The sequence below is a fragment of the Thamnophis sirtalis genome, unplaced genomic scaffold (genome assembly GCF_051295495.1).
Source record: "Thamnophis sirtalis isolate CommonGarterSnake01/CBP01778 unplaced genomic scaffold, rThaSir2_p1.2 scaffold_7, whole genome shotgun sequence".
NCBI classification, from domain to species: domain Eukaryota; kingdom Metazoa; phylum Chordata; class Lepidosauria; order Squamata; family Natricidae; genus Thamnophis; species Thamnophis sirtalis.
The window spans coordinates 78,226,684-78,240,371 of NW_028261387.1; the positions used below are offsets into that span (position 1 = coordinate 78,226,684).

At 41.7% G+C, this 13,688-nt stretch overlaps 1 protein-coding gene across 2 annotated transcripts in view; it reads right to left on the reverse strand.

The window, feature by feature from the left end:
• Positions 1–13,688, reverse strand: part of NFATC2 (nuclear factor of activated T cells 2) — a 164,191-nt gene that overhangs the window by 107,842 nt on the left and 42,661 nt on the right. For both annotated transcript variants that reach the window (XR_015697362.1, XM_014057931.2), the window contains exons 4-5: positions 2,489–2,691; positions 542–714 (exon numbers count right to left, since the gene is read on the reverse strand). Coding sequence is in view for 1 of the 2 variants with exons in the window: in XM_014057931.2 (XP_013913406.2) it covers positions 542–714; positions 2,489–2,691 (376 nt within the window). In the remaining variant the exon portion in view is untranslated. The remainder of the gene's footprint in view (positions 1–541; positions 715–2,488; positions 2,692–13,688) is intronic.

Sequence of the window (13,688 nt, forward strand, 5' to 3'; positions counted from 1 at the left end):
AAGCTTTTGGGCGCCAGGGGCCAATTCCGTGAAGGGTGATTTTTCCATGTAGGAGGTATGGTTTCACATGTTGCCTTAGATCCAGTGGTGGGATGCAAATTTTTTTACTACCGGTTCTGTGGGCGTGGCTTGGTGGGCATGGCAGGGGAAGGATACTGTAAAATCTCCATTCCCTCTCCACTTCAGGGGAAAGTTACTGCAAAATCCCCATTCCCTCCCAATCACCTGGGACTCTGGAGACAGAGAATAGATGGGGGCAGGGCCAGTCAGAGGTGCTATTTACCAGTTCTCTGAACTACTCAAACTTTCCACTGCTGGTTTTCCAGAACTGGTCAGAACCTGTTGAATACCACCTCTGCGTGGATCTCATACATCCCATGTGGATGGGGATTCAGATGGGGCTTGCGTGGCCCGGTTCTTGGTGGGCTGCAGACCAGTGCCAGGCTGCAGTCTGGGGTTTGGGGGACCTCTGTTGTAAAGTTATGGGTTTCAGAAACAATGTTACTGAAAAAAATAAAATTGCCAGAAAAGTATGACTTACAGCATTCAATGGGATTGGATGCAACTTGCAAAGAAACTATCCGGCCACTAGATTCAGGGATGTGCACACGGAACACCAATCGCACACGTGTGTTCTTTCGGCCAATATCGGTTTCTCCTTTCCGTAATTCAATATCTGCGTTCCTCAGCTTGAGAATTCCTGCGCAGTCAATGCTATGAAACAAACAAATAACGGGATATAATCCTTGTCCAGTGTCATCAATATTTTTTTTTACTCACGATTACATTTGCAAACACTCCCCACTCCTGAAATTAATGTCTGTTTTTGTTTCTCTGATTATGACTATAGATTTAATGGTCCAGGTATGCTTGGCTTCTATCTATGGAATCTCAGCAAGGGGCTGGCTGATTCTCTATCTTCCCCTAGGGAAAAATGGACCACTGTACCTCTGCAAGAATATGGATTCAAACTTGCCGCTTTAGCTTGCAACCCTGTCAATCAAACAAGCGTTCCAAAGCAGGTAAGTGCAAGTAATTCCAGCTGCCTTATTCATGAAATTCTTTATGTACTCCTAATCTGGAAATAAACTGATATCAATGGACTACTTCAATAGCACTGGTTGATACAAACATTCCTATATCTACAACTTTCCATTATTCTAGGGAATATATTGCAGTGAGTTTTCAGTCTTAAGCAGCTGACAATATTTTTCTTATTGATGTTATTGTCCCTCCTGGAACAATGATTCACTGGAGTCTTGGTATTTTCTGAATTTAGTTTTCTTACTCTAGGCATTTATGTTTCTAGACCAGGGATGTCAAACTCACATCATCATGACAGCATCACGTGGCATATCGGGACTTTTTCCCCCTTCATTAAATTGGGCATGGGCGTGGCCAGTGTGTGATGCATCTGGCCCATGGGCCGGGAGTTTGACAGCCTTGTTCTAGATCATCAAGAACTACAGTTCAATCCTGAGCCACATACATACTCCACATTTGCAACGACTTGAGCAAGAAGCTAAACTATAGCTATACTGTTCCGTCCGTCCATCCGTCCATCCATCCATCCATCCATCCATCCATCCATCCATCCATCCATCCAAATGTGAATGATCAATATAAGACACTAGACCAGCAATGGTGAACCTTTTTTGGCTCACGTGCCAAAAGTGGGGGGAGCGCAAGGGGGTCGTGCATGGGCATGCCGCACCCATAATGCAATGTGCGACCCCCAGCGCACATGCGCGCATGACAGGTGTCCCCCCCCCCAATTTTTTGCATGGATTTTTTTCACCCTCCCCAGGCTCCAGAGACTTCATATGAGCCTGGGGAGGGCAAAAACAGTCTCCCCGGTGCCTCCGGAGGCCCTCTGGAGGCTTCAGGAGCTTCCCTGAAGCCTCTGGAGCACAAAAAACCAGCCACGGGCAAACCAGAATGGACTTTCGGTTTGCTCGTAGGGCTGGTTTAAGCCCTCCGGAGCCTTCAGAGAAGCCTCCAGAATGCCCCTGAAGGCTCCAGAGGGCTTAAACCGGCCCTACAAGCAAACCGCTTGCAGGTTTGCCCCTAGGGGCATTTTTTGTGCTCCGGAGGCTTCAGGAAAGCTCCTGAGGCCTCTGGAGGGCCTCAAGGGAATGGGGGGGGGTCTGTTTTTGCACTCCCCAGACTACTATAAAGCCTCTGGAGCCTGGAGAGGGCGAAAAATGGCCTCAAAAAAAGACTAAAGTCTCGCATGCCCTGACAAATGGCTCTGTGTGCCATCTGTGGCATGCATACCATAGGTTCGCCATCCCGGCACTAGACCATTTGATGCTCACCTCAGTTCAAACCTAAGAGGGAAATAAGTCAACTCAAATGCCATGGTAAAGCAAAGTGGGCTTATGCTTGAGAGTTTTCTCTACAAATGAAATGCAGGCATCTTTTACATTAAATGTATTAAGTTCTCCTACGTTGTTATCTTACAACATTTTCTAATATAGAACCTTACGTTGCTTTCATGTTGTTTTTTGGCTCCAGAGGGATTTCCAGCACTTTGGTGTTGCCAATGATTTTCTCAAAGCTGGTGGTAGTGACTGTTTTCCCTGTGATCCGATGGACTTGGTAAAAAGCATGTGGTTTAAGAATCCTCTCATCTGCTGTTCCAATGAAGATCTGAAGGCCCAAGGGCTTGTGGTCCACATAACCATGAAGCTGGCAAGAGAACAAACCATTTACACGATTATCTCAAGGACCAATAGAGCAAGAATTGAAATATCTTAGCAGTATCAGATAGAGAGCACGAAAAAGCTTATAATAGCTCATCTTATTCCCCACGGTGAGTAAGAATCACCTCAAGATAAACAGGCAGGAAATTTTTATAACTCTGAGAAAGATGATTCTTTTCCTTTCCTTCAGGCTAAAATAGTTTTGCATACAAAAGAACACGGATAAATTAACTAATGAAGAATACTGAGCAATAATATTATTATCTCTTGCGGCTTCGTTTTGCAAGACTGAAATATGACTATTCCCGATTATTTTCCACAAATGAGATATGTGATAGTTCTAATAGGAGCTGTTTTGAAGTTTCCAACCTTATGTTACTTGGTAAAATATTTGCTCTTAGCATCTTCAGAACCGTCATAATTGGAACGTAACTTATTGAACGGCACGGAATCCTCAACCATTTTTAAAAGGTCTTTCAGAATAAAAATTATTTGCCTAGGTTCCCTAAGCTCACTTACTGTAGACACCTATGCACTAAAAGTGTATATGATTGGGGGCGGGGGGGTGGGGAGAGAAGCCATTCTATCAAAGTGGAAAAGAAAGTAGCTGTTTAAGGTTTAAGGTTTATTATTTATAGGCCGCCCTTTTCCCTGAGGGGACTCAGGGCGGCTTACAATTTATAGGGAGGGGAATACAAAACAATAAGACATAAACAATACATAAATTAAAATAGAACACAACATTCATTCATCATTCGGGTGGGGACGGATTACAATCTTTATCCCCAGGCCTGACGGGATAGCCAGATCTTGAGGGCTGTGCGAAAGGTCTGGATGGTGGTGAGGGTACGAATCTCCACGGGGAGATTGTTCCAAAGGGTCGGAGCTACTACTGAAAAGGCTCTCCTCCGCGTAGTTGCCAGTCGACAATGAACTGTAACACTGAGCTGTAACTTCCCTATTATGAGAAAAAGGACCTTGCATTTACACAAAATTATTTAGACTGTTAAACATAAGAGTTTAGGCATTGGTAAAAGTGAAAGCATCAGTGAAATTGAGAAAGAGAGAGAAAAGCTTGGACTACAATAATTAGTCAGTTAATAGCTACAATTCATTAATCAAAAACATTTTGCACATCTAAAAATGAAACCAAAATCAGTCAGACTATAACCATCATAGCTCTTGATTAGCATTTCCAGTCTTCATTGTGGGCTCTCTGTCACAACCACATTATTGAATATTCCTCCAGTACTCAAGTCAGCAGAAAAGCAATTTTTTGAAATGTATATTTTAAAACCACACAGTAGCTGAAGCTTTCAGGTTCGATTACAGTAAAGCACACTAACAATGCAATTTGAATAAAAACATCTACAATAAGATGCAAAATATTAAAAAAAAATCAGATAAACTGGGCTGATCAGTAACATGATCAGGTTCCGGAATATTGTTATTTCATGTTGCAGAATTCTGGGAGTTGAAGTCCACACATCTTAAAGTTGCCAAGAAAACCTAGGTTATAAGATAACCTTGATTGTTACTTTTTTTCTGTGAACGTACTGGCACACAATAAAAATGAACTTCTTAATGTTATATATAGTGATTCTGGGTAAGGCCCCTACAGAAGCCAGATTCCCCACCTCTCCGACAGTCCAAGCCAAAATGGCCACAGGAGAGAGAAGAGGTCAGCATGGTGAAATAGCCAAATGAAAGCAGATGCAGTGCCAGATTGCATCATCACCCACATGAGGCATTAAAAAATGTACAAATGACAAAACCCGAGTCAAGAGAAAAGGCAAAACACCCTAAAACTCAATTGCTCAAGTCTGTCTAGGTCTAGGGATGAGATAAAGTTGCATCAGAGGACATATTCTTTAAAAATGATGAGTTCCAGGGCAACTTGCCACAGTCATCTTGCCACAGTGAACTCACAATTAGCTGAGGCCAACTCTTAATAGAACAGAACAGAATAGAATAACAGAGTTGAAAGGAACCTTGGAGGTCTTCTAGTCCAACCCCCTGCTTAGGCAGGAAACCCCTGCACCATTTCAGACAAATGGTTATCGAATCTCTTCTTAAAAACGTCCAGTGTTGGAGCATTCACAACTTCTGGAGGCAAGTTGTTCTGCTTAATTGTTCTAACTGTCAAGAAATTTCTCCTTGGTTGCTTCTCTCCTTGATTAGTTTCTACCCATTGCTTCTTGTCCTGCCTTCAGGTGCTTTGGAGAATAGCTTGACCCCCTCTTCATTGTGGCAATCCCTGAGATATTGGAACGCTGCTTTCATGTCACCCCTTGTTCTCCTTTCATTATAGCAGTTAGCAGTTAGACTTATATACCGCTTCATAGGGCTTTCAGCCCTCTCTAAGCGGTTTACAGAATCAGCATATTGCCCCCACAGTCTGGGTCCTCATTTCACCCCCCTCGGAAGGATGGAAGGCTGAGTCAACCTTGAGCCGGTGAGATTTGAACAGCCGAACTGCAGATAACAGTCAGCTGAAGTGGCCTGCAGTACTGCACCCTAACCACTGCGCCACCTCGGCTCTTCATTAAACTAGACATATGCAATTCCAGCAATCGTTCTTTATATGTTTTAACCTCAGTCCTCTAATCATCTTTGTTGCTCTTCTCTGCACTCTTTCTTGAGTCTTTTTTTTTTTTTGCATTGTGGTGCAGGATAACCCACCATGGGACAATCCATGTGGGATAATTCAACACAATAAATGTTATCCACCACTATTTGTTCAACATTATTTCCATTTTTGTCAATGGAAATAATGCTGAAGAAATAGTGGCATATAATATTTATTATGTTCAGTTATCCTATGTGGATTGTCCCATGTCAAATTGACTTCAGCAAGTTGTCCCATTCCATGAGAAGAGCCAGTATTTCCAAGCCTGAAATCAGAATTAAAATATTCCCCAAAAGCACTGTACTAAGACATTGGAAAGAGGCATTAGATGAAGGAGAAATTGAATTCTCATAAACAAATGCTGGGTTGACACCTGAAATATTGAACCTCTCAATTGTTTTTCTGAGGAAAATCATTGCTCGTTTTTCCTCTCTGGAAAAACAATAAAAACAGCAAAACACTTTCAACACAGGACGTCTAGAATCTTTCTTATAATGCAAGGAAAAACTTCAAAGCTAACTCTGAAGGCTTACTTTTAAAAGGTAAAGAAGGCATCAACTGAATCCTTAGCCAAAGGTTTTGGTAGTTTACATTTCCAGCTTACAGAGCATTTCCTGCTTTTCAATAGCTGGAAATAATCTAGCAGAAAAAGAAATAATCTATAATTATGATTAGATCAAAACCAAGGAAGTTTGTATGTGTCATTTATCATGTCGGTGTACAATATATAAATACAACACACACAAACCATACCTATGTCCAGAGAAGAGATGCTTATATTAGTACATAAAATAAATAAGTAAATAAAGTTTGCACATAGAAAAAGTAGTTGCAGTTCAGATTGCAAGAAAATAAGTAAAAAGGAGTTAAACATAGTTTTTTGTCTTGCTTTTTCCTTCCAGAGAATTCAAAAACAGACTCGGAGTGGCGATGGATGTGCCACGCACCCAACAGTACATATTTCAAAATTTAGGTAATGCATTCAATTTAGCGGTGTCAAGTTATGGACACCCAGCAAAGAATACACTTCTTGCTTTCTGAGGCAGGCTCCATTCAAAACTACACACATACACAAATGCAACTCAGCCCGATGCATGAAACCTAAAATATATTTCAAGCATTATGGCGTTCCAATACTTTACATAAATCAGTTGATCTGAGGAACATGTTTGTCCAATAATAGGAGGCGTGATGGCTCAGCAGTTAGAGATGCTGAGCTTGTCAGCTGGAAAGCTGACATCCTGGGTTCGAGACCCGAGCGCCGCGTGATGAAGTGAGCTCCTGTTACTTGTCCCAGCTCCTGCCTATCTAGCAGTTTGTAAGCATGCAAGTAGATAAATAGGTACCACATAGGTGGGATAGTAACAGTGCTCCATACGCCTCAGTGTTTATGTAGTCATGCTGTACACATGACCATGGAAGTGTCTTCGGACAATGCTACTCTTGACTAAGAAATAGAGATGAGCACCATTCACCTAGAATTGGACATGACTGGAAAGAGGAACCTTTATTTTTACCTTTAGTATGCAACCCTTTGCATAACTATTTGGTTCTCAAAGCTCAGTAACATCCAGTGCCATGATGGCGAACCTATGGCACATGTGCCACAGGTGGCACGCAGAGCCCTCTCTTCAGGCAGGCGAGCCATCATCCCAGCTCAGTTTCCACTGTGCATGGACACAGGCCAAGTGATTTTTCACGGGGTACATGCGGGAGATGTGTGCGCATGCACAGGGGGGAGGGTTATACATGGGAGAGCCACACCTGCTGGTGTGGGGTTCATGTGCGCATGCGAAGGGGAAAGGCGCACACAGGGGGGTTGTGCATGCATGTGGGGGGGAGGTGCTCATGCAGGGGGGGGTCACACGCAGATGCACAGGGGGGTACAGGGGTGCACATTGTATTACGTGGGTGCGTACATGCACTCGGTACCAAAAAAGTTAGCCATCACTGATCTAGTCTATCCTGACGTCTGTGCCAGATTCCAAAATGATTGTTTTCTCTCTCCCTTGGTTTTGATCTATACTTAGCAGAAGCCATCTTTCCACAAATGCCCTGACATGAAACTAGTCTGAAATAGTGTGCAACTGATCTCGTGGACAAACCCAACCATTGTTATTCAACAGTCTCTCACTGCTGCTTTTCAATATGATCTGTCTAGAACAGTGTTTTTCAACCTTTTTTGTGCAAAGGCACACTTTTTTCATGAAAAAAATCACGAGGCACACCACCATTAGAAAATGTTAAAAAAATTTAACTCTGTGCCTATATTGACTATATATAAAGTAATTCTCCCACGGCACACCTTACACTATGTCACGGCACACTAGTGTGCCGCGGCACAGTGGTTGAAAAACACTGGTCTAGAACAGTCTGACAGGAGACCTTTTTCTAACACTTCCCATTAAAATATGAAGCCGGCCCTGCAAAAGGAGATTACATAGAGCTGTGAAGTCATTTTACGTTGAGTGTGATGACTTTTGCTGTTGTTCTACTGTGAAATGCAGTCACGCTATGCATGTTCTGTAGAAAAGGTCTGAGAGGATGCACAAATAACTTGTGCTTCCTGTCTCTCCCAGGTTTTGAGAAATGACAGGAAATGCTCGCACCCATCCTTTGCGTGAAGCTCAGAAACAGAGGAAGAGGAAGCCCAGGTCAATCACAGAAAAAGGTACACCATTATGGACCTAAATATTGTCTCTCTCCAAGTACAATCCCAGTACAGGAAAAGTACAATCCCCTTTGGGAGAAGCTAAGGTTGTCTAGGAATCCTGTCTCTTATTTAAAATGTCACTTTCAGGTTGAGCGAATTTGCAAGATGTGCAACCTTGAAAGCCACTGTGATAAACAAAAGCCCAAACCTACCCAAGCAAACATACAACACAACAGAACATTGGGAAGAAGTTTAACCTTTCTTTAACGTGAAGCTACAATCCTGGGAAAGCAGAGTGGAAATCTATTCTTAAAGCTGCAAAACAGCTACAACTTTTTGAAAGCTAGGCATAGTTGTGTAGAGACTGTCCCAAGATTTCTAGGCCTGTAGCCAGGCAGTGATGTGTCTCGTGTGTGCATAGCCTTTCCCAGAAGATCACAGTCACAACAAGCAGTTGTAGCTATTTCAGAAGCGGATGTAGAGCAAAGTACCTCCATGGAATGATTTACACAGCCCTCATAAATATATGCATATCTTTAATCTACCTGGCTAACTGAATGCTTAAGGTAGTGTAAATCACATTTAACGTCTCAGGAATTCAGAATAGCACCCTCTTGTTACTAACCTTCTAACTGCCTCCCTCAGAATTTCTTAAAAAGCCTTTCCACAAAGATCTAAATGACAGAAGTGTGGGGGAAATGGGAAAATGCTATGCTAGCAGACACATCAGAAGTCAGAAAGCCACTTGCCCTAACCCTAGCCTTGGAAGTACAGAGGACATACAAAACCTAACATTGTCTGACCAAGAACAGAGACATTCTCAGCTATGATGGAGTTAAAACATAGGGACTGCCTTTTGGTATATTTTCTATCTTTCTTGAAATACTTTTTTTACTTTAAGCCAGTGGTGAAATTCAATTTTTTTTTTTTTACTACTGGTGCTGTGGGTGTGGTTTGGTGGGCGTGGCAGGGGAAGGATACTGCAAAATCTCCATTCCCACCCCATTCCAGGGGAAGGATACTGCAAAATCTCCATTCCCACCCCATTCCAGGGGAAGGATTCTCCAAAATCTCCATTCCCACCCCATTCCAGGGGAAGGATACTGCAAAATCTCCATTCCCACCCCATTCCAAGGGACGGATACTGCAAAATCTCCATTCCCATCCTGTTCCAAGGGAAGGATACTGCAAAATCTCCATTCCCACCTCACTCTGGGGCTAGCCTGAGGTGACGCTTGCCGATTCTCCAAACTACTCAAGATTTCCGCTACCGGTTCTCTGAACTCTTCAAAATTTCCTTTACTGGTTCTCCAGAACCTGTCAGAACCTGTCAGAACCTGCTGGATTTCACCCCTGTTTTAAACTCTCTGAAATCTTTTTCAAGCCACATATGCAGTAACAGCCATACTGTGGCATTGTCTTTTTTGAAAACTCTAAAATCACATGGGCCAAAATGAAGGTTTACAAACAATATATTGTAGATTTGAGGTTGGGAACAGCCTGTAGTTTAGAACTTCCTAATTTGCCAAAAAGACTATTAACAGCTTGACTTAAGGAACTCCAAGGCATAACAAAAAGATCCCCCCAAACCTTTGGATCTTCAATTTTTCATCAAATGATTATCTACCATCAGAAATAAAATAAAAACTTGACAACATATATCCCAAATCCCTTCCCCCAAATGAAGCGGAGCACTCCATAAAATACTTGTTTGGATTAAAAACTGTTTCCTACTGTTTTGACACTGATGGTGACAGGCCGAAACAAACCTTTTACCAAATGAAATATGTATTTAAACAAACAAGTTTTCAAAATGTTCGTGGCAATCTTTCTCTATGCAAATATTTATGTATCCTGTACACGGCGTATGTTTGGAGGAAGTAAAAGGAGCCCTGGGTTTATTTTAAAAAGTGAGCTGAGCATTTTAAAAAAAATGTTCAGTAAAGAATAACAGCAGCTTTTGAATTGGGTTTCATTACGTGAAGCATAACAGAGCCAGGATTCCTGTGCAGACTCCAGACCAGAGAATATCTCTTTCATTATTAACACTCACAATTACAAATCAAGCCATTCTATATTTCTCACATCATTGAAAATTGAAAGCAGATGAATCTACCGCATAGCCAACCATCTAGCTGAAAGGGAACTTGATGGTCTAAGACACGGTAAATTTGTTTTCAATTACGTGGTCCGCATTTTTTTTTAAAAAAAATATATCTTGATTAAACTATACAAAGCAAGCAGAGCAAGGAGATCAGAGAAGAGAAACATTAAGCTAATAGCATCTATGGCTTTTTTTTTAAAAAAAGTTTCTTTTTCTTTGTTCTCCATTTTAACAGTCCGCAGGAGGCATCTCTGCCTAGATTAATCCACCACCACCATCACGACCTACCCCCTTCCCCCAGAAGAAAAGACCACATGCAATTTCTAGATTGGCTGGCAGCGTTCCACGGTCTGCTTAATGAAGAAGAACCCAGGAGAGACACAGTCTTTTGAACCCACGTTGCTTTCACAAATCTAGCATTCAATATTCAAAAGCCTCCCCCCCTCCCATTCTGAAAAATAATCTTGCATATCCTTTGTATGGATTTAAGAAAGACAAGGGGATAAAGCCTGCAGGTTTTATTTGTGCAAATAACTTCGTTCACTTGGTACACAGTTCTACACATGTGCTAACAGACTGGATTCACCCACAAAAATGTGGATTTCGTCATTAAACCAGCATAAGAGTTCGTGGTTTATGATTCATAAAATCTCTTTTGGCTTGTCCCAGACCAAGCTCTCTTTTATGATAAATAACTTTTATAAAACATTTAAAAGGGTCTTTTAATTCTGAATGAATTAAAAAAAATACATATGATGTTCAGAGGTGGTATTCAGCTGGTTCGGAACAATTCACCTGAACTGGTAGCAGAAATCACAGGTGGGCCCGCCCTGGCTCTATGCAGTCCTATTTAGGCACATTTTTGAGGTCGGGAGCATGCGTAGAAGGTCCATGAGTGAGCAAAGTCCATGCATGGAAGGTTGGGTTCATGCATAGAAGGTGCACGAGTGAGCAAAGTGCATGTGTGGAAGGCTGGACACATGCGTAGAAGGTGTACGAGTGAGCAAAGTGCATGCATGGAAGGCCGGGCGCATGCGTAGAAGATGCACAAGTGAGCAAAGTGCATGCGTGGAAGGCCGGGCGCATGCATGGAAGGGGTCTGTGTGCCCGCGAAGCAGGAGCACACATGCACCCAATGAACCAGTGGTAACAAAATGTGAAACCCACCACTGACAATGTTCCTACTAAAAACCTTCCTATACTTTGTGCAAAGAGGAACTCTGGGAACAGCCAGCTTTGGATTCTCCTCAAGGGAGAGAGAGTGAAATGATGACTTCAAGATCTCCATGTCTAAGAGCTGTCCTAAAATCATTATTTTCAGATTGCATAGTTGACTTCTAAGCCTGTCATTAGAAGGATCTCAAAGCAGTTCACAACATGATAGCAGTATTCTAGTATTTGAAGAGCTGCCACAAAGAAGAGGGAGTCAAGCTATTTTCCAAAGCACCAGAGGGCAGGACAAAAAACAATAGTTGGAAACTAATCAAGGAGAGAAGCAATCTGGAATTAAGGAGAAACTTCCTAACAGTGAGGACAATTAACCAGTGAAACAGCTTGCCTCCAGAAGACGTGGGTGCTTCATCACTGAAGGTTTTTTAAGAAGAGTCTAGATTCTAGACAGTCACTTATCTGAAATGATATAGGGTCTCCTGCCTAAGCAGGGGGCTAGACTAGAAGACCTCTAAGGTCTTATCCGGCTTCTGTTCTGTTCCGTTCTACTCTACTCTACTCTATTCTATTCTACTCTACTCTACTCTACCCTACTCCTTATTAATTTTGTTTCAGACAAAAGTTTACTGTACTTAGGAATGTTCAGAAGTTATGCATCAAATGAGTTTAAGGAAGTTTAGGAGAACAGGGCAACCTGGAATTAAGAAGAAACTTCCTAACAGTGAGGACAATTAACCAGTGGAACAGCTTTGCCTTCAGAAATCATGGACGCTTCATCACTGGAGGTTTTTAGGAAGAGACTAGACAATCACTTATCTGAAATGGTTATAGAGTCTCCTGCTTGAGCAGGGAGCTGGATTAGAAGATCTCCAAGACCCTTCCAGTTCTATTCTCTAAACGTTAAAGATTATGCAAGGACAACTGTGCACAGGTGAATGTTGATGAATTAAAGCAATCCTTAAAAATAAAAAATAAAGGTGGATTAAGACCTACTGGCAGAAACCTACTAAGCTAGAAAGTTGTGAGAAGAATGCCATGAGTTGATCTTGATTGTTAGCTAACAAACAGAAGTATCCATATATTTTTGGGGGGAACAAGTGGAAATTTCCTGACAGTGACAACAATTAATCAGTGGAATGGCTGGCCTTCATCACTGGAGGCTTTTAAGAAGAAGGGCATCTATTTAGGTTTGGACTAGAAGACCTCCAGGATCTCTTCCAACTTTGTTATTCTGGTTGGTCATTGCCTTCTTCCAGGGGTTTTTGACTTCTCATTCTAGGTTAGAGCTTTGGAATTTTCTTGGAATTTTCTTTGGAATGTTCTTGTAGTCTTTCAGCAAAGTACTACAAAGTCCAACCCACCTTTGCTTTTTTGAGAACAGCCAAATAATCCCATTTGCCAAGATAGCAAGAGTTAATCCCCACACATGGTTTAACCTTTCCTGTCTGTTGGAAAGTAATCTTCATCTTTGAGATTTTCAAAATTAATTACTCACAGAATTATCAGCCTACCTTGGAGATATTGCAGATTCAGTTCCAGACCACCATAATAAGGTGAATATTGCAATAAACCAAGCCACACAAAGTTATGCTTACACTGTAGTCTATTCAGTGCGCAATAACATGATATCTAAAATCAATGTATATATACCGTGATTTAAAAATATGCCATTGTTAAAAATTACTAATCATCACCTGAAACTCCAGCAGGTTTTTTTGATGGAGGGTCTTGTAAAAAACCCAGTATCAGCAAAGTACAATAAAATAAGATATACCTGTATTTCCGTATTCTGTATTTCTGGAAAAGGCTCTGTAACATTTGAGTGAGATAAGTAGATAGGTAACTAGCTAGCTAGCTAGTTAGGTAGGTAGCAGTGGTGGGTTGCAATTTTTTTACTACTGGTTCAGGTGTGCTTGCATGCACGTGTGCGTCCAGGTGGATGGGTGGATGCGTACTATGTACACACATGCACAATAGGTAAAAAAATGCTTCTGTGTATGCCTGAAGCAAAAAACAAGATGGTGGCGCCTATGGCACCACCGATAGAACTGGTTTGGGGGCGTGGCTGGCTGAGTTATTACCTACTCAGCTGAACCGGTCCAAACCAGTAGGAACCTACCTCTGATTAGGCACTATCTACTCTGAATTGAAAATTGCCACTAAGGTTTTCTAACAAAGATTAGCTGCCTCCAGCTATAGTACCTGCAAGCACAAAAGTCATAGAATGGCCTATAATCATTTAAAATTTTTATCTTTGTTTTTGCTTCACAGGGGAAAAAAATGCCCTCCAATATTCCAACAGTTTTTTCTATGATCATTGCTTTTCCCAAGAATGTTATTGTACTTAACAACTGGGTAGTAAAAAGTAGCTTAGATTATGATTGCTATTTGATTGCTATTGATTCCTCTTTGTTCGTAGGTTATCCT